We start from the raw sequence: 16132 nt of genomic DNA on the forward strand, positions 1-16132 counted from the left end.
TCTGGTACCTAGCAGTTGTAGTCAAAATTCATTGGGTCAGTGTAGTACATACAGTAGGAAAGCACTGAATTTGGAGTCAGAAGACCTGAGTTTAAATCCCACCTTGGTCACTTACTACTTGTGACTTTGGGCAAATTTGGAAAGTCACTTAACCTCTCTGGCCTTCAATTTCCTCATTTTTAAAATAAAGATATTGAATTAGATAACCTCTTTTGATATCCCTTCCAATGATAAATCTATTATCCTATGATCTATTCATAAAATAATTCAATTATTCATAGATCTGACCAAGTAAAATCCAGATCCAATTCAGTCAATAGTCAATAAATAACCAATAAGCATTTATTTATTAGTTACCCAGTATGGGCTAGGCATTGTGCTAAATGCTGGGGATACAAATACAAAAAGGAGAGATAGTCCCTGTCCTCAAAGAGTTTATAATCTGAAGGGAAAGGACAACAAACAAACAAGAAACTGGAAAGGAGGTGGAAAGGAGGTACCTGGCGTGGGGGCATAATGGAAAACACAAAGAAGAGCAAAATATGTGCAGCCAGGTGGAAACTGAGATATCAGTATGAAGTAGGAAGTTGCTTAATTATTATGTCAAGATAACTTATTGTAGACAATGTGAATAATTTAACCCTAAGAGGTCTATATCTGGAAGTGTGCAATAACTGTTTTGCTTTGTGGAGTGGAGGTGGAGATTGGGCCTGGCTATCTCACACAAGATAGATGCGTAGCTACTCACTGACCAATTTCACTATTGATTGGTATAGAGGTTTTGACCAGTTCTGTTTCCAACCTGGACAGGTCTGTCCCTCTTTCGGCAGCCTTTTGTCTCCCCATACTGAGTGCTGAACTTAGTGTGGATACCATATTGGTTGGTTTTAGCTCTACTGTAGCTCCGATCTGCTAAGCTCAAGTGGTCCAACAACCTCAGCCTCCTCCAGGAGCAGGGATCACAGGCTCACCATCTAATGGGTTTTGAATGAAAGGGAAATAGTTCATCCCCTTTAGTGTCTCCAAATTTCTGACAGATCAGGATTCTGAAATGAGAAACAGGAATTTTCATGAATTCCTCAAATCCTAAGTTATTCTATATTTTCCCTAACATTTTTTGACATGTTTTAAAGCAACAATTGACCATAATCATAAATGGTAAATCAGTTTTTTATAAAAGTTTCAGAGATTGTCTGTAAAAATATATATAATGATAAATGTACGGTTTATTATTATTATGAACCAATATTTTATGTCAGTGATTTAAAGCACATCTGGCAATGAGCTGACTGATTTCCTTTATCTTTCATAAAATGTTTCCAACATTCTTCATACTCTTTATTCATTATTATGAATATCTAAAAAATTGTTTAAGCAATATTGTCAAGATAATAAATATGGGTGCTGGGAGGATAGTGATACTATCAAGAGAAATGGGAGAGTTTAGAGGAGAGTGGGTTTGGAGGAATGTGAATTGGGTTTTGAATATGTTAAGGGTCAGGTGCCAATTGTGTATCAAGATGGAGACAAATGTCAGCAGACATTGGTAATGTAGAATGGAGAGATTAGTGCTGGATTTATAAATTTGGAAATCCAAAATCATAGAGGTGATATTTGTACCATTGGGGGTTGATGATATTTATGATGGAGAAATGGAGAGAGAGAGAGAGAGAGAGAGAGAGAGAGAGAGAGAGAGAGGAAGGAAGCAGGACCTTACCTTGGAGAATGCCCATGCTTGGTGAACAGAAAGAAGAGAAGGAGTGATCAAAGGAGAGTAATCTAAGAGAAAGAAAACAAAAAAAATGTGTTGATGAATCATTTAAAAAACAAACAAAAGTGAGCAAAAGAAAGTTGAGAATAGGACACAGACAACTCATTTAATCATGTTAAATTTGAAATATAAATAAACAAGTTACGTGCAGTAGAGATTTGTTATTTCATATTTTCCTCTTTTCCTCTTCTTTGTGTGTGGAAATATTCATATTTGCTGATGCTTGTCAGTTTCATAGTAAAAGGGAAATTTTTCTTTTTTATTTCTTTTTTTTTCTTTTTTTCTTTGGCTAGGCAATGAGGTTAAGTGACTTGCCCAGGGTCAGACAGCTAGTAAGTGTTATGTGTCTGAGGCCAGACTCGAACTGAGGACCCCCTGACTCCAGGGCCGTTGCTCTTTCCACTGCACCACCTACCTGCCCCAAAAGGGAAATTTTTCAAAAAAAAATTATTATAAAACTAAGAGGAGAACGAAAAGACAGTCGTGACATGGAGACAAATGGTAGAGAGAGAATATGAGAGAGAAGAGAGTAGACAGTATCAAAAGCTACAGAGAAGTCACATAGAATGAGGAGAGAGAAAAGACCGTTGGATCTAGCAGTTAGGAAATATTTTTAACCTGGGAAGGAGCTCCAGTCAGGTGGTAGGATCAGAATTCAGAATGTTATGGGATTGAAACATGAGTGGATTCATGGATTCCCATGAGTGGGGGCAGTCTTTTTGTGTAAGGCTACCTTCCAACCCCAAGGGTAGATAGATCATAGTGATGCAAAAAACAAGGAGGAAGAAGAAGAAGAAGGAAAAAGTGAGTGTGTGAGGGGGTGGTGAGGAAATGGAGGCAAGTCTTTTCGCTTTTTGTGCACCACCTTTTACTCATTAAAATGAGAGAGTTGAATTAGATGCTATTTTAGGTGCCTTCCAGATCTTTACCTTTGATTCAATCAGTTGCTCTTAATTCCTGTCTTTGGTTTAACTTAACTATTTTTTTTTTCCAAAAGAAAATGCAGTGTTGGGACCTACATACTTTAGTTATTTCTACATTCATCTTTCTAATTTCAAGAGTGTAACATATTCAGTTAACTGCAAATGGTAAATCTGCCACATTTCTTTCTCTGTTCACTCACAGTTACTATGGATAGTAGCTCCAGGATTTCATTCTCAACAGAGCAATAACCCTTTTGTTTGGTCCGTGTGTCATGGATAGAAGACTAAGTATGAAGTTAATAACTTTATTCCCAGTCTATAAAATAATATGTGATAGTTGGCTAAAGACCCTAGATAAGTCTCATAGAGTCAATGACTCAGCTGCCTTGAATTTGGTTAATGACAAGTCTCTAGCTTCTAAAATCGAGGCGTTTATTGCTGTGTACTACTTTCGAAATCTACTTTTTCCCTTTAGATCACTGTTACAGATGAGGAGGTTAGTAATCCATCCTTTTTAGATCTGGTGAGGACTCCCCAAATGAGGAAATGCACACTTATTCTAATGTTTGCTTGGTAAGTTCCAATTGCATTGAATTTTAAAAAGCCTTAAGTGTGTTAATTTTACAAAGACCCCTTGCCTTCACCTCTGATTGAAGTTCGTCACTTACTTGTCTCTCTCTGGTTTTTCTTGATGTTATTCCAGGTTCACAAGTGCAGTGGTTTACCAAGGACTTGTCATGCGCCTGGGAATTATAGGTGGAAACCTCTATATAGATTTTTTTATCTCAGGAGTTGTGGAATTGCCGGGAGCTCTCCTGATTTTACTAACAATTGAGCGTGTGGGACGACGCCTTCCCTTTGCAGTGAGCAATATAGTAGCTGGAATTGCATGTCTTGTTACGGCATTCTTACCAGAAGGTAACTACTTTTCCAGAATTTATCAGTGAGCAGAATTCTTAGGAGCCTATGACAGAAAAAGCAAATATTGATAATGTAATAGCCCCTTTGGATTATAGGATCATAAATTTAGACCTGGAAGGGATTTTAGTGATTGTATAATCCAACCCCATCATTTTACAGATGAGAGGAGCCAGAGAGAGCCAGTGTAGTAAGTAGTCAAACATGGATTTGAACCCAGGTACTCTAATTTCAAATATAATATTCTTTCTGCTGGGCTATGTGATCAATGATTTCACTTGGCTTCACTGGCTTAAAGTCTGCTAAGTATATGCTTATCGATAAAAGAAATAGTTATTATAGTATTTGCAACTGAATCCTACTATAATTATGCTTAGCAGAGCTTGCTTTGAAATTCTTACAGGCACTAACATTGAAACACTAGCCTAACAGGAGCTGGAAGAAAAGGTATCTTAAGCCAAAAGAAATCTCTGCTCTAGGAGAAAAAAAAAAAGATTAATCATTTCCTTATTGTAGGAAAGGTGTGAATCCAGTGAAATTACAAAGTAGGTTCAGTTCTGCTTTTGGTTCATGGAGTTAAAATGCAACAGAAGAGCAGATGATGGACAACCAGGTGGCCAGGGTGCAATGGTGGAATGTGAAACATGAGTAGGATCAACTAGATATAGCAGGCCACATGACGTAATCACCAATCAGGCCAAAACAGCTCCATGGAGGGCTCCAGAAGTGAGAAGCACAGTGGCAGGCAGGGCAAACATCAGGAGGATAGATGGAATCAGGAGAAGGGATGGGATGGCATTGGATAGGATAATGTAACAGTGCTTTAAGTATTGAGTAGCCTCTTGACAGAGTCAGTTCCAAAAGTATCCTCAGAGGAACATTCATTAGCTAACTTTCACTCCAGTAAACCAAACATTTGTGGTCAAAAAAAGGTTCTACGCCCGCACAAAAAATTTTTCTGCCTGTATTCTCTCCCCAAATTAACTGGTTTTACATTAGCCCTTATTCTTGAGTCCTGATTGAAATTTGAAAAGTAAAGAATTCTGCTTATTTGTATTATTTTGTCATCTCAATCCCAATTTACTTAAGGTAACTCTAAAACCAGCACTTATTTTTATATTACACTAATTTATTTCTACCTGGGAAAATCACCTTTCACTTTCAGAAAAATATCAGAAGCAAAATAAAATGTACATTTTAGACATTTTTATTAACTTTAGTAAGATTATCCTAGTTGTTTGTTTGTTCGCTTATTTAATCCTGGGGGGAGGGGGCAAGGGGGAGAAAATCCACACCTGTATCAGTGTTGAGAGATTCCCAAGGAGGAAACTGCTTTGGCTAATGCTGTGCACTTCTGTGATGTACACTCTACCCAGCTTTCTTTCAGATCCAATTGCAGATGACAGTTTCAGATGAATTATAAAGCTGAGGTCATTTTCAATCCTGCATTCATTTTAACAACAACAATAATAATATAGCTAGTATTTATATCATGCTTTACATATTGATCAATTATTTTCTAATAATCAAGGTGCCTGGACAAATTTTCATTTCCATCTGGACATCACACTTCTCTACCTTTTTTTGAAGTAGCTTAATGTGGACACAGCAATCATTTTCAACCCAAGCACTAAATTCTTCTGGACTGCTGTGGTGACTTCCATGGATGCTCAAAGTTTCCTATTTTTACTCTGAGGGCTTTGAAGGTCCCATCCAATTTTAACATTCCATGTCTTAAGGTCTTTTTCATCTCTCTAAGATTCTACAATTCCATAATTATGTAATTCTCTGCAAAATGTGAAGCCAGTTATGAAAGTAAAAAATAAGGTGTGATATAAGGAAAAGAAATCTCCAAATAAATTCTTCGTGGAAGGGAGAAAAATCTCTCTAAATCCTTGAGAGCTAGGACTATCTCATTTTTTATTTTTGTATTCCTCATGCTAACATAGGGAGAATCTATGGAGAGCATACTAACCAGTGTTTACTGACTTGGTGCGGGTTGTTCATGCATATTTGTACATGCTCACATGCAAGTTCATACATCTAAAACATGCACAGAAAGAATCTAAGTATCAAACCTGGGTAGTAAAGTAATTTCCCCTTCAGCAGCTAGTGTCCACTCCTGGATGGCATTAAGCCAGCAGAGATTGTGAAATCTGGGCACCGTGCAGGGAGCTTTGGCAACAATATCCACCCTTCATTATCCTGCACCTGGCTCTGGGCACCACCTGCTCATTGAAGGAATGGGTTGCACTAGCTTCCTCGTCCTCCTATCTGGCTTTAATGCAACAGTAGAGCATGAATAACACACATGTTTACAACTATTCAGTGCTGGAACAGATGGCAGTCTAGCAAGCGTCAATTCTGTTCTCGTGTTCCTCTCTGCTTTCACTGTTAATGCAAGAGTTTATCTGGGGGGAACAGATATAGATAAATATTCAGTGAGTTTACACTGAAAGTATATGCTAATACTCAAAACCATTATCTTGAATTAAAGTAATAGGCTTTTCTCATTGTTCCTCCTAACTAGATTGTTACTTTGTTTATTGACTTTCAAGACTTTCTCCCCTCATTTGCTGAATATTTACTAACAGAATGAACTTGAATTCACTGAGATAGATTCTCTCCTAATATTCATTCATTCATTCATTCATTCATTCAGTGAGCATTTGTTAATCTCCTCCAATGTGCAAGGCACTCTAAAATCATTGATCATACAAAAACAAAATGGTCCCTGACTTAAGAAGCTTTTGTTTCATTTGAAGGACACAAAATGGATAAAAGTATGTAAATTTACAATCTATACAAAGAAAATACAAAATTATGTCAGAAAGAATGCCCATTTCTTTGGTAGTGAGAAAGCCCATTTCTTTGCTAGTGAAATGCACTTCCCTGAATGCCTAAAACTTTTTCAGATCTCAAAAGTTAATGTCCCAGTGAATGAAGAAATTGAAAATTTCATTTCAAAACAAATGTATTTTGTGTTCTGTCATTTTTATTTCTTGTTGAAAACTATATGCCACAGAACATGTTACTGTGCACTCAATCCTTTGTCTTTTTCATAAGCCATATTTAATCGGGCTTTACAATTGAAAAAGTATCTTCCTGCCAATCACTGTGTTGCATGCAAGTATTATTATCCATTTTATAGAATTATTGAATGTGTACATTATATAATAATGATAAGTGTATGGTATGTAATTGATAATACACAGTATCCATCTGAGCCATTTTGTGGCTGTGGCTCAGAAAACCTTGACCAGGGTCATAGAGCTAGTAAGTGGGGAAGCTGAGACTCGAACCCAAAGCTTCTGAGGCCAATTCCAATTGGCTTTCCACTATACCACACCGACTACCGATAGCAGCCATCTTTTTTTTTTCAGAGCACTTAGCAAATTTATGTTGCTGAATAAATGGGAAAGAGTAAGAGCGGCAGTAGCTGTTAATAAATAAAAAGTTACTCCTCTAGAATGTTCTGTAAATATAAGATCATATGGAAGTAGGCAAAATGTTTAGAAACCTTTTGGTAATTACAAGCTTCTAGAGGCAGGGGCAGCTAGGTGGTGAAGTGGATGGAGTTCCAACCTTGGAGTCAAATCCGACCTCAGACACTTGACACTTATTAGCTGTGTGACCCTGGGCAAGTCACTTAACCCCAATTGCCTCACAAAAAAAAAAAAATAAATAGATGGATAAATAAATAGGAAAAACATACTTCTGGAGGGCAGGTGATGTGTTGTATTTATCTGACCTGACACACCTAACAACATCTAGCACAGTGCCCTGAACATAGAAGTTACTTAATAAACATTTCTTGAATGAATGGCTTATTTTGGGAGTGGAGGAAAAGGAGCATGATTTCACTTGATTTAACTGCCTACATGGGGCCTCTAGGTGGTGCCATAGTGCATAGAGCACCAGGCCAGAGTCGGGAAGATTCATCATCCTGAGTTCAAATCTGCCCTGATACTTACTAACTTTGTGACCCTGGGCAAGTCATTTAACCCAGTTTGCCTCAGTTTCTTCATCCGTAAAATTAACTGAAGAAGGAAATGGTATCTTTGCCAAGAAAACCCCAAATGGAGTCATAAAGAGACAGACCTGATCAAAAAACATCTGAACCAACTGCCCACACATTTTCCCTGCCTGGAATTCAATGAATTAGCTGGTTGTTTTTGTTTTTTAATTTTCTGGAACATTTGGGGCAGTTTTTTGTTACTTATTCAAAATACAGAGTACCCCCCCCCAAAAAAAGGATAGGGATATTTCTCTGGTGGCCTGAGAAGTTGCTTCATTGTGTGTATATGTGTATGGGGGGAGGGGGGAGAGAAAGAGAGAGAAAGAGAGAGAGAGAGAGAGAGAGAGAGAGAGAGAGAGAGAATGTGAATATTATTCGGCTCATTTGACTTGACTTCATGGTAGGAATCTACCTGGCCTGCTGAGTGAAGGTATTGGCACAGTGGAAAGAGTGCTGAACTCACAGTCATGAGACCAAATCCCAGCTCTGCCACTTCCTAGCTGTATGACCTTGGGAAAGTCACTTAACCTCTCTGGGCTTCCCAGTTTCCTCATTTGTAAAATGAGGGGGTTGCACCAAATAGATTCTAAGGCTATTTTAAGCTCCAGTTTTGTGAGACTGATCCTGCGAGGTGGTTTCTTAAAAAATGAAATCGAGGGGAAAGCAGAGCAGAAGAAAGTAAAAGGATAGCACAACGTAAAGTAAGGAATGGCAACAGCCAGCATATTATTTTGAAAATCCTATGTGAAGGACAACATGAATACCTTTAGGAACTGGAAAAGATTTAAGACATCTAAGGCAGAACTTTGCATTCTTTACTCTGCTGTTTTATCACAGCTCTGTTCTGCCATGTCACCTATGGTGGGAGGGGGGCATTTATCCCATTAAATCCATATATATACACACAGACACATATATGCATGCATGTATGTATGCATATATACATATACATAATATACATTATACACACATTTACAGGGCATTTTGGCTACTGTTTGATATATTATATGCACTTCAAAAACTAGGGAATTGCTTTACTGGTGTCCAAAAGCCAACAGAAAGGGAGAAAATGGGCAAGTTGACTTGGGTAACCAGTGGGGCATTCTAATTCTTTATAGTCATTTCTCTATTAGCCCATTCATATTCTGGGGTCCATCATTTTGTTTTCCTCTTCTTGGCCCCCCTGGGATGTACAGGATTTAGCACTGACCCTTCAAGTCCCTTAAACCCCTGACCCAGTCTGAACAAATGGACTCTGGACTCTCTCAAAGGGATCCAATCCTTTTGAATTTAGCACAGCCCTAGTTGTAATCCTTTTTGATAAAAGGGTCTTTGCTTCTGATACAGGAGCACCATGGAACTTCTGTAAATAATTTTTGTATAAATCTGTATAAATTTGGTGTGCACTTAAAAAAAAACCCAATGCATTACAAAAACACACACACACACACAAACTAGGGGTTGTGCAAGGGACCAAACAAATGCATTTTATGGTTAACTGGTAATTACATTAAATCCCTAACATTTCTCTCTGTATTTCCAGGAATACCATGGTTGAGAACCACAGTGGCTACTATAGGAAGACTGGGAATTACCATGGCCTTTGAAATTGTTTATTTGGTGAATTCAGAATTGTATCCAACGACCTTAAGGTAATTACAATGTGTAATTCCCAGTTTCCTTCAGGTTGGACTTCAACCTTTTGAAAGAGGCTCTTTAGCTCAGTAATCTGTTGGCTCATGCCTAGCTTCAGGGCAATACTCTCAAAGTACCTAACCTAGAATTTGCCTGTGACAAAGCTCATGTGGCCCACAGCCTCTGTTTCATTTGTTTCATACACTATGTCTTTGATGGAAGACATCGTTTTGAAAACGATGGAAACGTTTTCTGCCTAAAGGTTCTGGCACATAACTTAGTTATCAAGGAGTCCCATTCAGCTAAAGTTCTCTGGCATAGTTAGAGAATAGTCTGTTCATCATTGCAAATATTTATTCACCTCAATTTGTACTCATTTTGTCATCAGATGTTAATTGAATTAAATACCTAAGCTAGGTTCCTGTCTGATGAGACTTAAGAATACCATTTGTTACCTCAATTTCTATTTGTTGCAAGTGATGAGAAACAGATGGCTTTTGTGCTGTGTATTTTATAGGAGGATAGTTATAGATGGGAGGGATGGAACTTTTTACATTTTTTCTTACTTGATACATTAGTTTCCCAGTAATGGATATCAACAGCTTTGAGTGGGAGGAAATGGGTCTGAACTGTGGCTATTCAGATACATATCCTACATGCCAAATGACACTCAGTGCACACTCACTGTTAAAGTGGAGTCTGCCTTGTAGAAGATGTTGGCATCACCATCAATCAAAACACTTTTACTGCATAAAGTTTTGAATTCACTTACAAGTAGGAATTCATGATGCAACAAAAATTGTTCTTTCATCAAAGCAATAAAAAATATTAGCTGGGGTGGGGGTGGGGATTAGCTCCTTACAGAGCAAAATAATCGTGGAGGGATAGAGGATGAGGAGCAAAGAAGGTGGTGGTGATTAAAGTTTAAAGTTATTATGAGGCAGAAATAACCTAAATGAAAGCAAGCCAGCTCCATTATGGCACTGAAATATATTATCAGCCAAGTTTGGAATGCTTAAAAGTCATTATATACTTTCAGAAATTCAAAATATCTCCTAATGTTAGTACAATATTTTAAGTTTTAAACAGTTGCATTTACTTCATCTAAAATTAATTTGCCAAGAGGAGTATCAATTCAGAGTACATGCATTTTTCCAAGTTTCCTTCCAGTGTTGGTCAGTTTTATTTTTCCTAATGCAAAGCCAAGCTGTGGTTGCATTACATCCGTGACCCATTTAAGACTTTCTCCTACATGGAAAGATTGGAAAACATCATTGCACCCCAACCAAGGGAGAGTATGTGTAATGCTCTCAAGAATAATATCATTGATATTTGAGTCTTTACCTAACCCAATCATAAAAATAGTGAAAGAAGCACATATGTGTGTGTGTTTGTGTGTTTGATTTGTGTTGAATCTGGATTTAGTTAATTCTTCACTAAGAATTTCATCCCAGAAAACAAGAGGGAAGCTTGACGTATTCTTTTGGCAAGTAAGACTACACATTCATTTAAAATAGCCTAATCAAAGACTGGCTTTAGTAATATAAGTGCAAGCATTTTAGAAAGTACAAAAGGACTATACAGATGTATATGGTTATTACAGTCACATCTCACTACTTCAGAAGTCACTTATCTAAGATCCTTAATGAGTTAAAAATTTCTCTAAGCAACCAAAATAGTTATCACATAGTCCATACTCGTTACTCATAGAAAAACCCCTCAGGTCCTCACTCAAAGGCAATTTACCCTTATTTGAATTTTACATTATTTTACTTTTATGTAGTTACAGGCACTGTCAATATGGGAGAGACTGTACACTCCATAGCATTACGTTTCTACTCCTTACATTTCTCCTTCTAGTATGGAGACAATAGCTATGGCTCGGCCCTAACGACTGAAAGAGACAGATGTCTATTTTTTTTTTAATGACTTCCAAAGGAAGAAGACATAGTATATAAAAAGCACTGAAGTTTGAAGTTTGGGGACATGTAGTGTAAGTGTAAATCCCTCCATATAGCTCCATCGCCTTAGAGAAACAGCCATGGTATAGTAGAAATAATCCATAATGATAGCTGACATTTATACAGCGTCTTTAAGTTTGCAAAGTACTTTGCATGTGTTGTTTCATTTGATCCTTATAACATGTCTGTTCAGTAGGTGCTGTTATTGTCCCCACTTGATAGATGAAGAAACTGAAAGGTTAAGAGAGATCAAGTGGCTTGATTAATATCCCACACCCAAGTAAGTGCCCAAGGTAGGGTCGGAACTCAGGTCTTCCTGACTCCAAGCCCACTGCTCTATCCATTAAGCCACCTTCCTCCTTCTTGAAAGAGTCACAGGAGAGCTGAGTTTCCAACTTCTAACACTAGTTGTGGTACGGGAGAAAGAATGTTCTCTCTGGAGTCAGAGGATAGCTTCTGTGATCTTGTGCAAGTCTTTCCAAGGCTTCTTCAATTTCCTTAGCTATACAATGAGGTTGTTAGACAAGATGATCCCTGAGATCCAGATCTAATTCTATAATTCTATGATGCACAATGGATAAAGTGCTGGACCTGGAATTAGGAAGACCTGAGTTTGAATCCCACTTCAGACACTTACTAGCCATGTGACCCTGAGCAAGTCACATAACCTCTGTTTTTCTTGGTTTCCTCAACTGTAAAATAGGAATAATAATAGCACCTCACGAGGTTCTTATGAGGATTAAATGAAGTATTATTTGTAAAAAGCATTTTGTATAGTGCCTGGCACTTAGTAGACACCATATAAATGCTTATTCTCTCCCTTTCTATCATCATGAGAAAGTCATTTTGGTTGTCTGAGCCTCAGTTTCCTCATCTGTAAAATGTGGCTTATAATTTCTATAGTATCTAAGGGATTTTGTGAGTCTCAAATGAGATAAAGAATATAAAGTACTTAGTAAACTAAAATATCCATTATAAATAAAAATTTTTGTCATCATCACCACCACCATTGTCACCATCATCATCATCATCAGAGGACAAAAGACAATGTTGCACAGTCAATGGAGAGCAGGTTTTAGGATTAGGAAGATTTCAAGTCCCATTTCTGACATATATTGGCTATGTGACCATGGGCAAGTCACTTAATATCTTAATGCTCTCAACCAGTCCTCTAAGATCAGAAGTTGTAAGACAGTTGCAGCTCTGCATTGGTAAGGCGAGTTCTTCACCAGGAATTCCATACATATACCAATGAAATCACAGGTTCATTTCTTTTGAAAAAAACAGAGCTTTGTATCTTCTGTCTACTACAAGAGGCTCTGAAAGATGTAGAGGTAGGGCCTGTAGGACAACCTTAGGAGGCAGTGCCAGGGCAGATGGTAGTAATGCCTGGTGGTCCTTCCTATCATCAGGAGGAATGGAGTTGGTGACTGCTCTCATCTAAGCTGTGTAAGCAGCCCATTCAGGTTTTGGGTAGTGGGGCTGAAGAAGGGGACCAGGGCACAAGTAGAGGAACAGAATGTTCCCTGGTGGTGATAATGGGGCTTCCCACTTCCTGGGCATCCTAGATGGGTTCTAATGTTAAATGAGGTGTTACTACATCATTATGACTGAGTTGATTTATTACTTGTTTAGATTCAGCCTTTTCAGTTTCTCTCTTTATGAAATACTATCATACTGAACTGAAACTCTGACTATGTAAGTCTTATTTAAATTAAATGTTCCACCCTGTATTTATAACCTTTAGGGCTCAAGTTCTTTTCTGATGCTGGAGTATACTTTGAAATATAAATATTGCTACTTTTCCCTCCCTCCTCCTCCCAATACCCCAAAAGGTTCAGACAGCTGTTTCTGACATTCCCTGTGTGGTTAGTTAAGATTTATTGACACATTGGGAGCATATTAGTTTATTATTCCCAGTCTAGTCATCGCCTTGAGTTTGAAATCACACCTCTTCTTAGGGAAAAAGATACAATGATGCAGGCTATAATCACTCTGCTCACCCCAATACTATCAAGTAAAATAATGTGACTTTTCTTTCAAGCACCAGTGTTTTTCAGAGCTAGCCTGAGTGGCTAGATAAATGTCAAATGATTTGAAATATGAATCAGGTTTGCCCTTAAATCTGAGTGTAAGCCAATCACTTGCTAAAGTGAATTTTAAAATGTATTCAAAATTTTCACAAACATAAAAATGTTGAGAATGTTATCCTCAGACATAGCAATAATGACAATTTATTTCTGTAGAACTTTAAGGTTGACAAAGTGCTTTTCTTACTACAACCCTAAAGTTAAGTTCTATTATCCCCACATCGCATATAAGGAAACAGAAAACAGTGACCTGATCACATTGATGTCAGAGATGCAATTCAGACCCAGGTCTACTGACTCCCAAATGCAGAATTCTTTCAGTATACTGGTAGGGTAGAATGTAGCTTTATATCTTTTATATAACTTATCTTTTATACAGAAATAAGAACTAGACTTATGCTATCTTTTTAATCCCAGCCAGTTGTCTTACAGATATGGTGGTCATAAGCTGGACAAAGTGAGTACATTTATAGGTTGGTGCAAGTCTGTCCCCGATACTGTAAAATTCTCAGTGCTCATGCCTCGCTTGCAGTGAGCTAATAATAGCATCCTGATAACAAAAAGCACAGTCTCTCATATTGAACAGGGCAGTGAACCACAGGAAAGGCATTCCATTCTGAGCAATGTTATAGTCTTTGCTACCATCACACTGATACATTCAGTTAATTGCAGAATTTTAGGGTTGGTAGGGACCTCTTGCCTCCATTTAATCTAATTTATATCAAAAGCAAATCCTTAGTACCATATTACTAATGAGTGGTCATCTAGCCTGTGCTTGAAGGTCTCCAATGAGAGGCAAGTCATTGCCTACTGATGCAGCCCATTCCAGTTTTGGTTAGCTCTAATTGTCAGGAAGCTTTTCCTTCCATTAAACCTAAATGCAGCTCTTTAGAGCTTCTACCTTCTGCTCTTAGGTCTTCCTTCTGAGGTTAAACAGAATAAATATAATCCCTTTTCCAAATTACAGTTTTTCAGATATTTGTATTCTTGTAATCAGGTTCTGCAAGCCTTCTTTTCTACAGGCTGAACATCCTTATTTACTTCAACCAACCCTTGCATGCCATGGCTGTTTATCATTCTGATTACCCTCCTCTGGAAGTTCCCCTGAGTGTTACCCTATCTGGGACAGAAGCATGCTGTTATGCAGCAGTGCTCAACCAGAGAACCAAGAACAGAGGGAATTGTGGCAAGGTGTCTGCCTCTGTATGGGATTGTACCAAACCAGAAGGAAGGGACTTGCAATCCAAGAATCCACTTCTACCCCCTTAAGGCCATTTAGGTCAGGGACTGAGGCTGATGAAAAGTGAATTCCCTAGCATGGGAGGATGCTGAAGTCTAGCCCTTAGGGCATTGGCCCTAAAAGGGGAGGGAGTCAGAAAACGAGAAACAGGGAAATATATGGGGGGAAAGTGAAATTTCCAAACATCTAAGGAAGAAGAAAACTTGGTTAAAAACCTAGAAAACAAGCAGATAAATCAACAGAGATAATATTAATAACAAAAGAGAAGATGGACTCCAGGACATCTAAATGAGTTCAAACATCTCTGAATAAATATTGTAAGACAAAGAATAATGAATCACCACCTGCTAAGGAAGATCATCCTGTGAATTCCCAAGAGATCATAGAACCATAGCAAGATATTCCTGAATGATGCAATAAAGAAATAAGAAGTGTGAGAGATTCTATAGCCTACAAAGTAGAAATAATTGGCAAAACAGAGAAACTTGATTCACAGGGGTACATCTCTCCAAAGAAATAAAAGAGAGAACAACTAGTTGGGAATACAAACACATAGAAGTGAAGAACAATCTGAAAGAAGTTTAAAAAAGGAATAATATTAAAAGAACTCATGATCTCTGTAAAAGTAGAACAAATTGATCTTGAAGACAGAATGCATAAAGAGAATTAAGGATTATAAATCTTTGAGAAGAATACAAGAAGTCAAATAACCTGAACATTATAATACAAGAATACTGCCTAGAACTTCTGAATACTGAAAACAAAGTGCCAATTAAAAGAATTCACAGATCACCACCAGAAAAATCCTATGCTGCAAATTCTAAAACATAGTTGTTTACATTTAACAATTCTAACGACAAACTACAAATACCACAAGAAACCAAGAAAAAGTCTGTTAAATATAAATAAAAAGAAATGTGAATAACACAAGACTGTGCTTTGCTAGCAGCAGAAACAGCAGAAGGAAATGGAATATGTTCTGAAGATCAAAGGAGCTCAAGATGTAACTCATAGTGATATGTCCTGCTAACCTGAGCCTAACCATCAATGAAAAAAGACAGATATTGAATAAAAGAGAGGCATTTGAAGCATACCAAAACTTTGGTGCAGACAACTGAATACAATTATCCAGCTGTGGTCTTACTAGGGCAGAAAAAGTATGATCGTTACCTTCTTGCTCCTAGAAGTTATTCCCCTGAGTGCAGCCCAAGATTACCTTAATTTTTTTTTTTTTGCTGCCATGTCACACTATTAACTGATATTAAGCTAGCAGTAAAGATTTTTTCCTGATAAACTGGCTGTACTTATACCCCAAGACATAAGAATAAAGTTTTATACTTGCATTTATTACTACAAAGGTCATCTTGAAACTTTTAAATTTTTTTGCATTAGCACTGCTTTTAAATTTCACATGTTATATGTAAGGTCATTGTCATCTCATTTGCTAACCAGATTGATGTATTGATGCTTTAAAATTGCATTATATAAATTTAACCAACAAATCATGATTTCTTGATAAGAGTAGAATGTTGGGCCAAATCCATGAAGATGAAAGAATAACTTTCTTAAATCAGTT

General features: G+C 37.5%; 1 protein-coding gene across 3 annotated transcripts in view; it reads left to right on the forward strand.

Moving 5' to 3' along the window:
* The window catches only part of LOC114031434 (solute carrier family 22 member 3-like), a 192438-nt gene that overhangs the window by 98528 nt on the left and 77778 nt on the right, over positions 1-16132 (forward strand). For all 3 annotated transcript variants that reach the window (XM_027846509.1, XM_027846506.1, XM_027846508.1), the window contains exons 6-8: positions 3170-3267; positions 3398-3612; positions 9174-9282. In XM_027846509.1, coding sequence (XP_027702310.1) covers positions 3170-3267; positions 3398-3612; positions 9174-9282 — 422 coding nt within the window. The remainder of the gene's footprint in view (positions 1-3169; positions 3268-3397; positions 3613-9173; positions 9283-16132) is intronic.

Source organism: Vombatus ursinus, unplaced genomic scaffold, assembly GCF_900497805.2.
Source record: "Vombatus ursinus unplaced genomic scaffold, bare-nosed wombat genome assembly UNPS02015175.1, whole genome shotgun sequence".
NCBI classification, from domain to species: Eukaryota; Metazoa; Chordata; class Mammalia; order Diprotodontia; family Vombatidae; genus Vombatus; species Vombatus ursinus.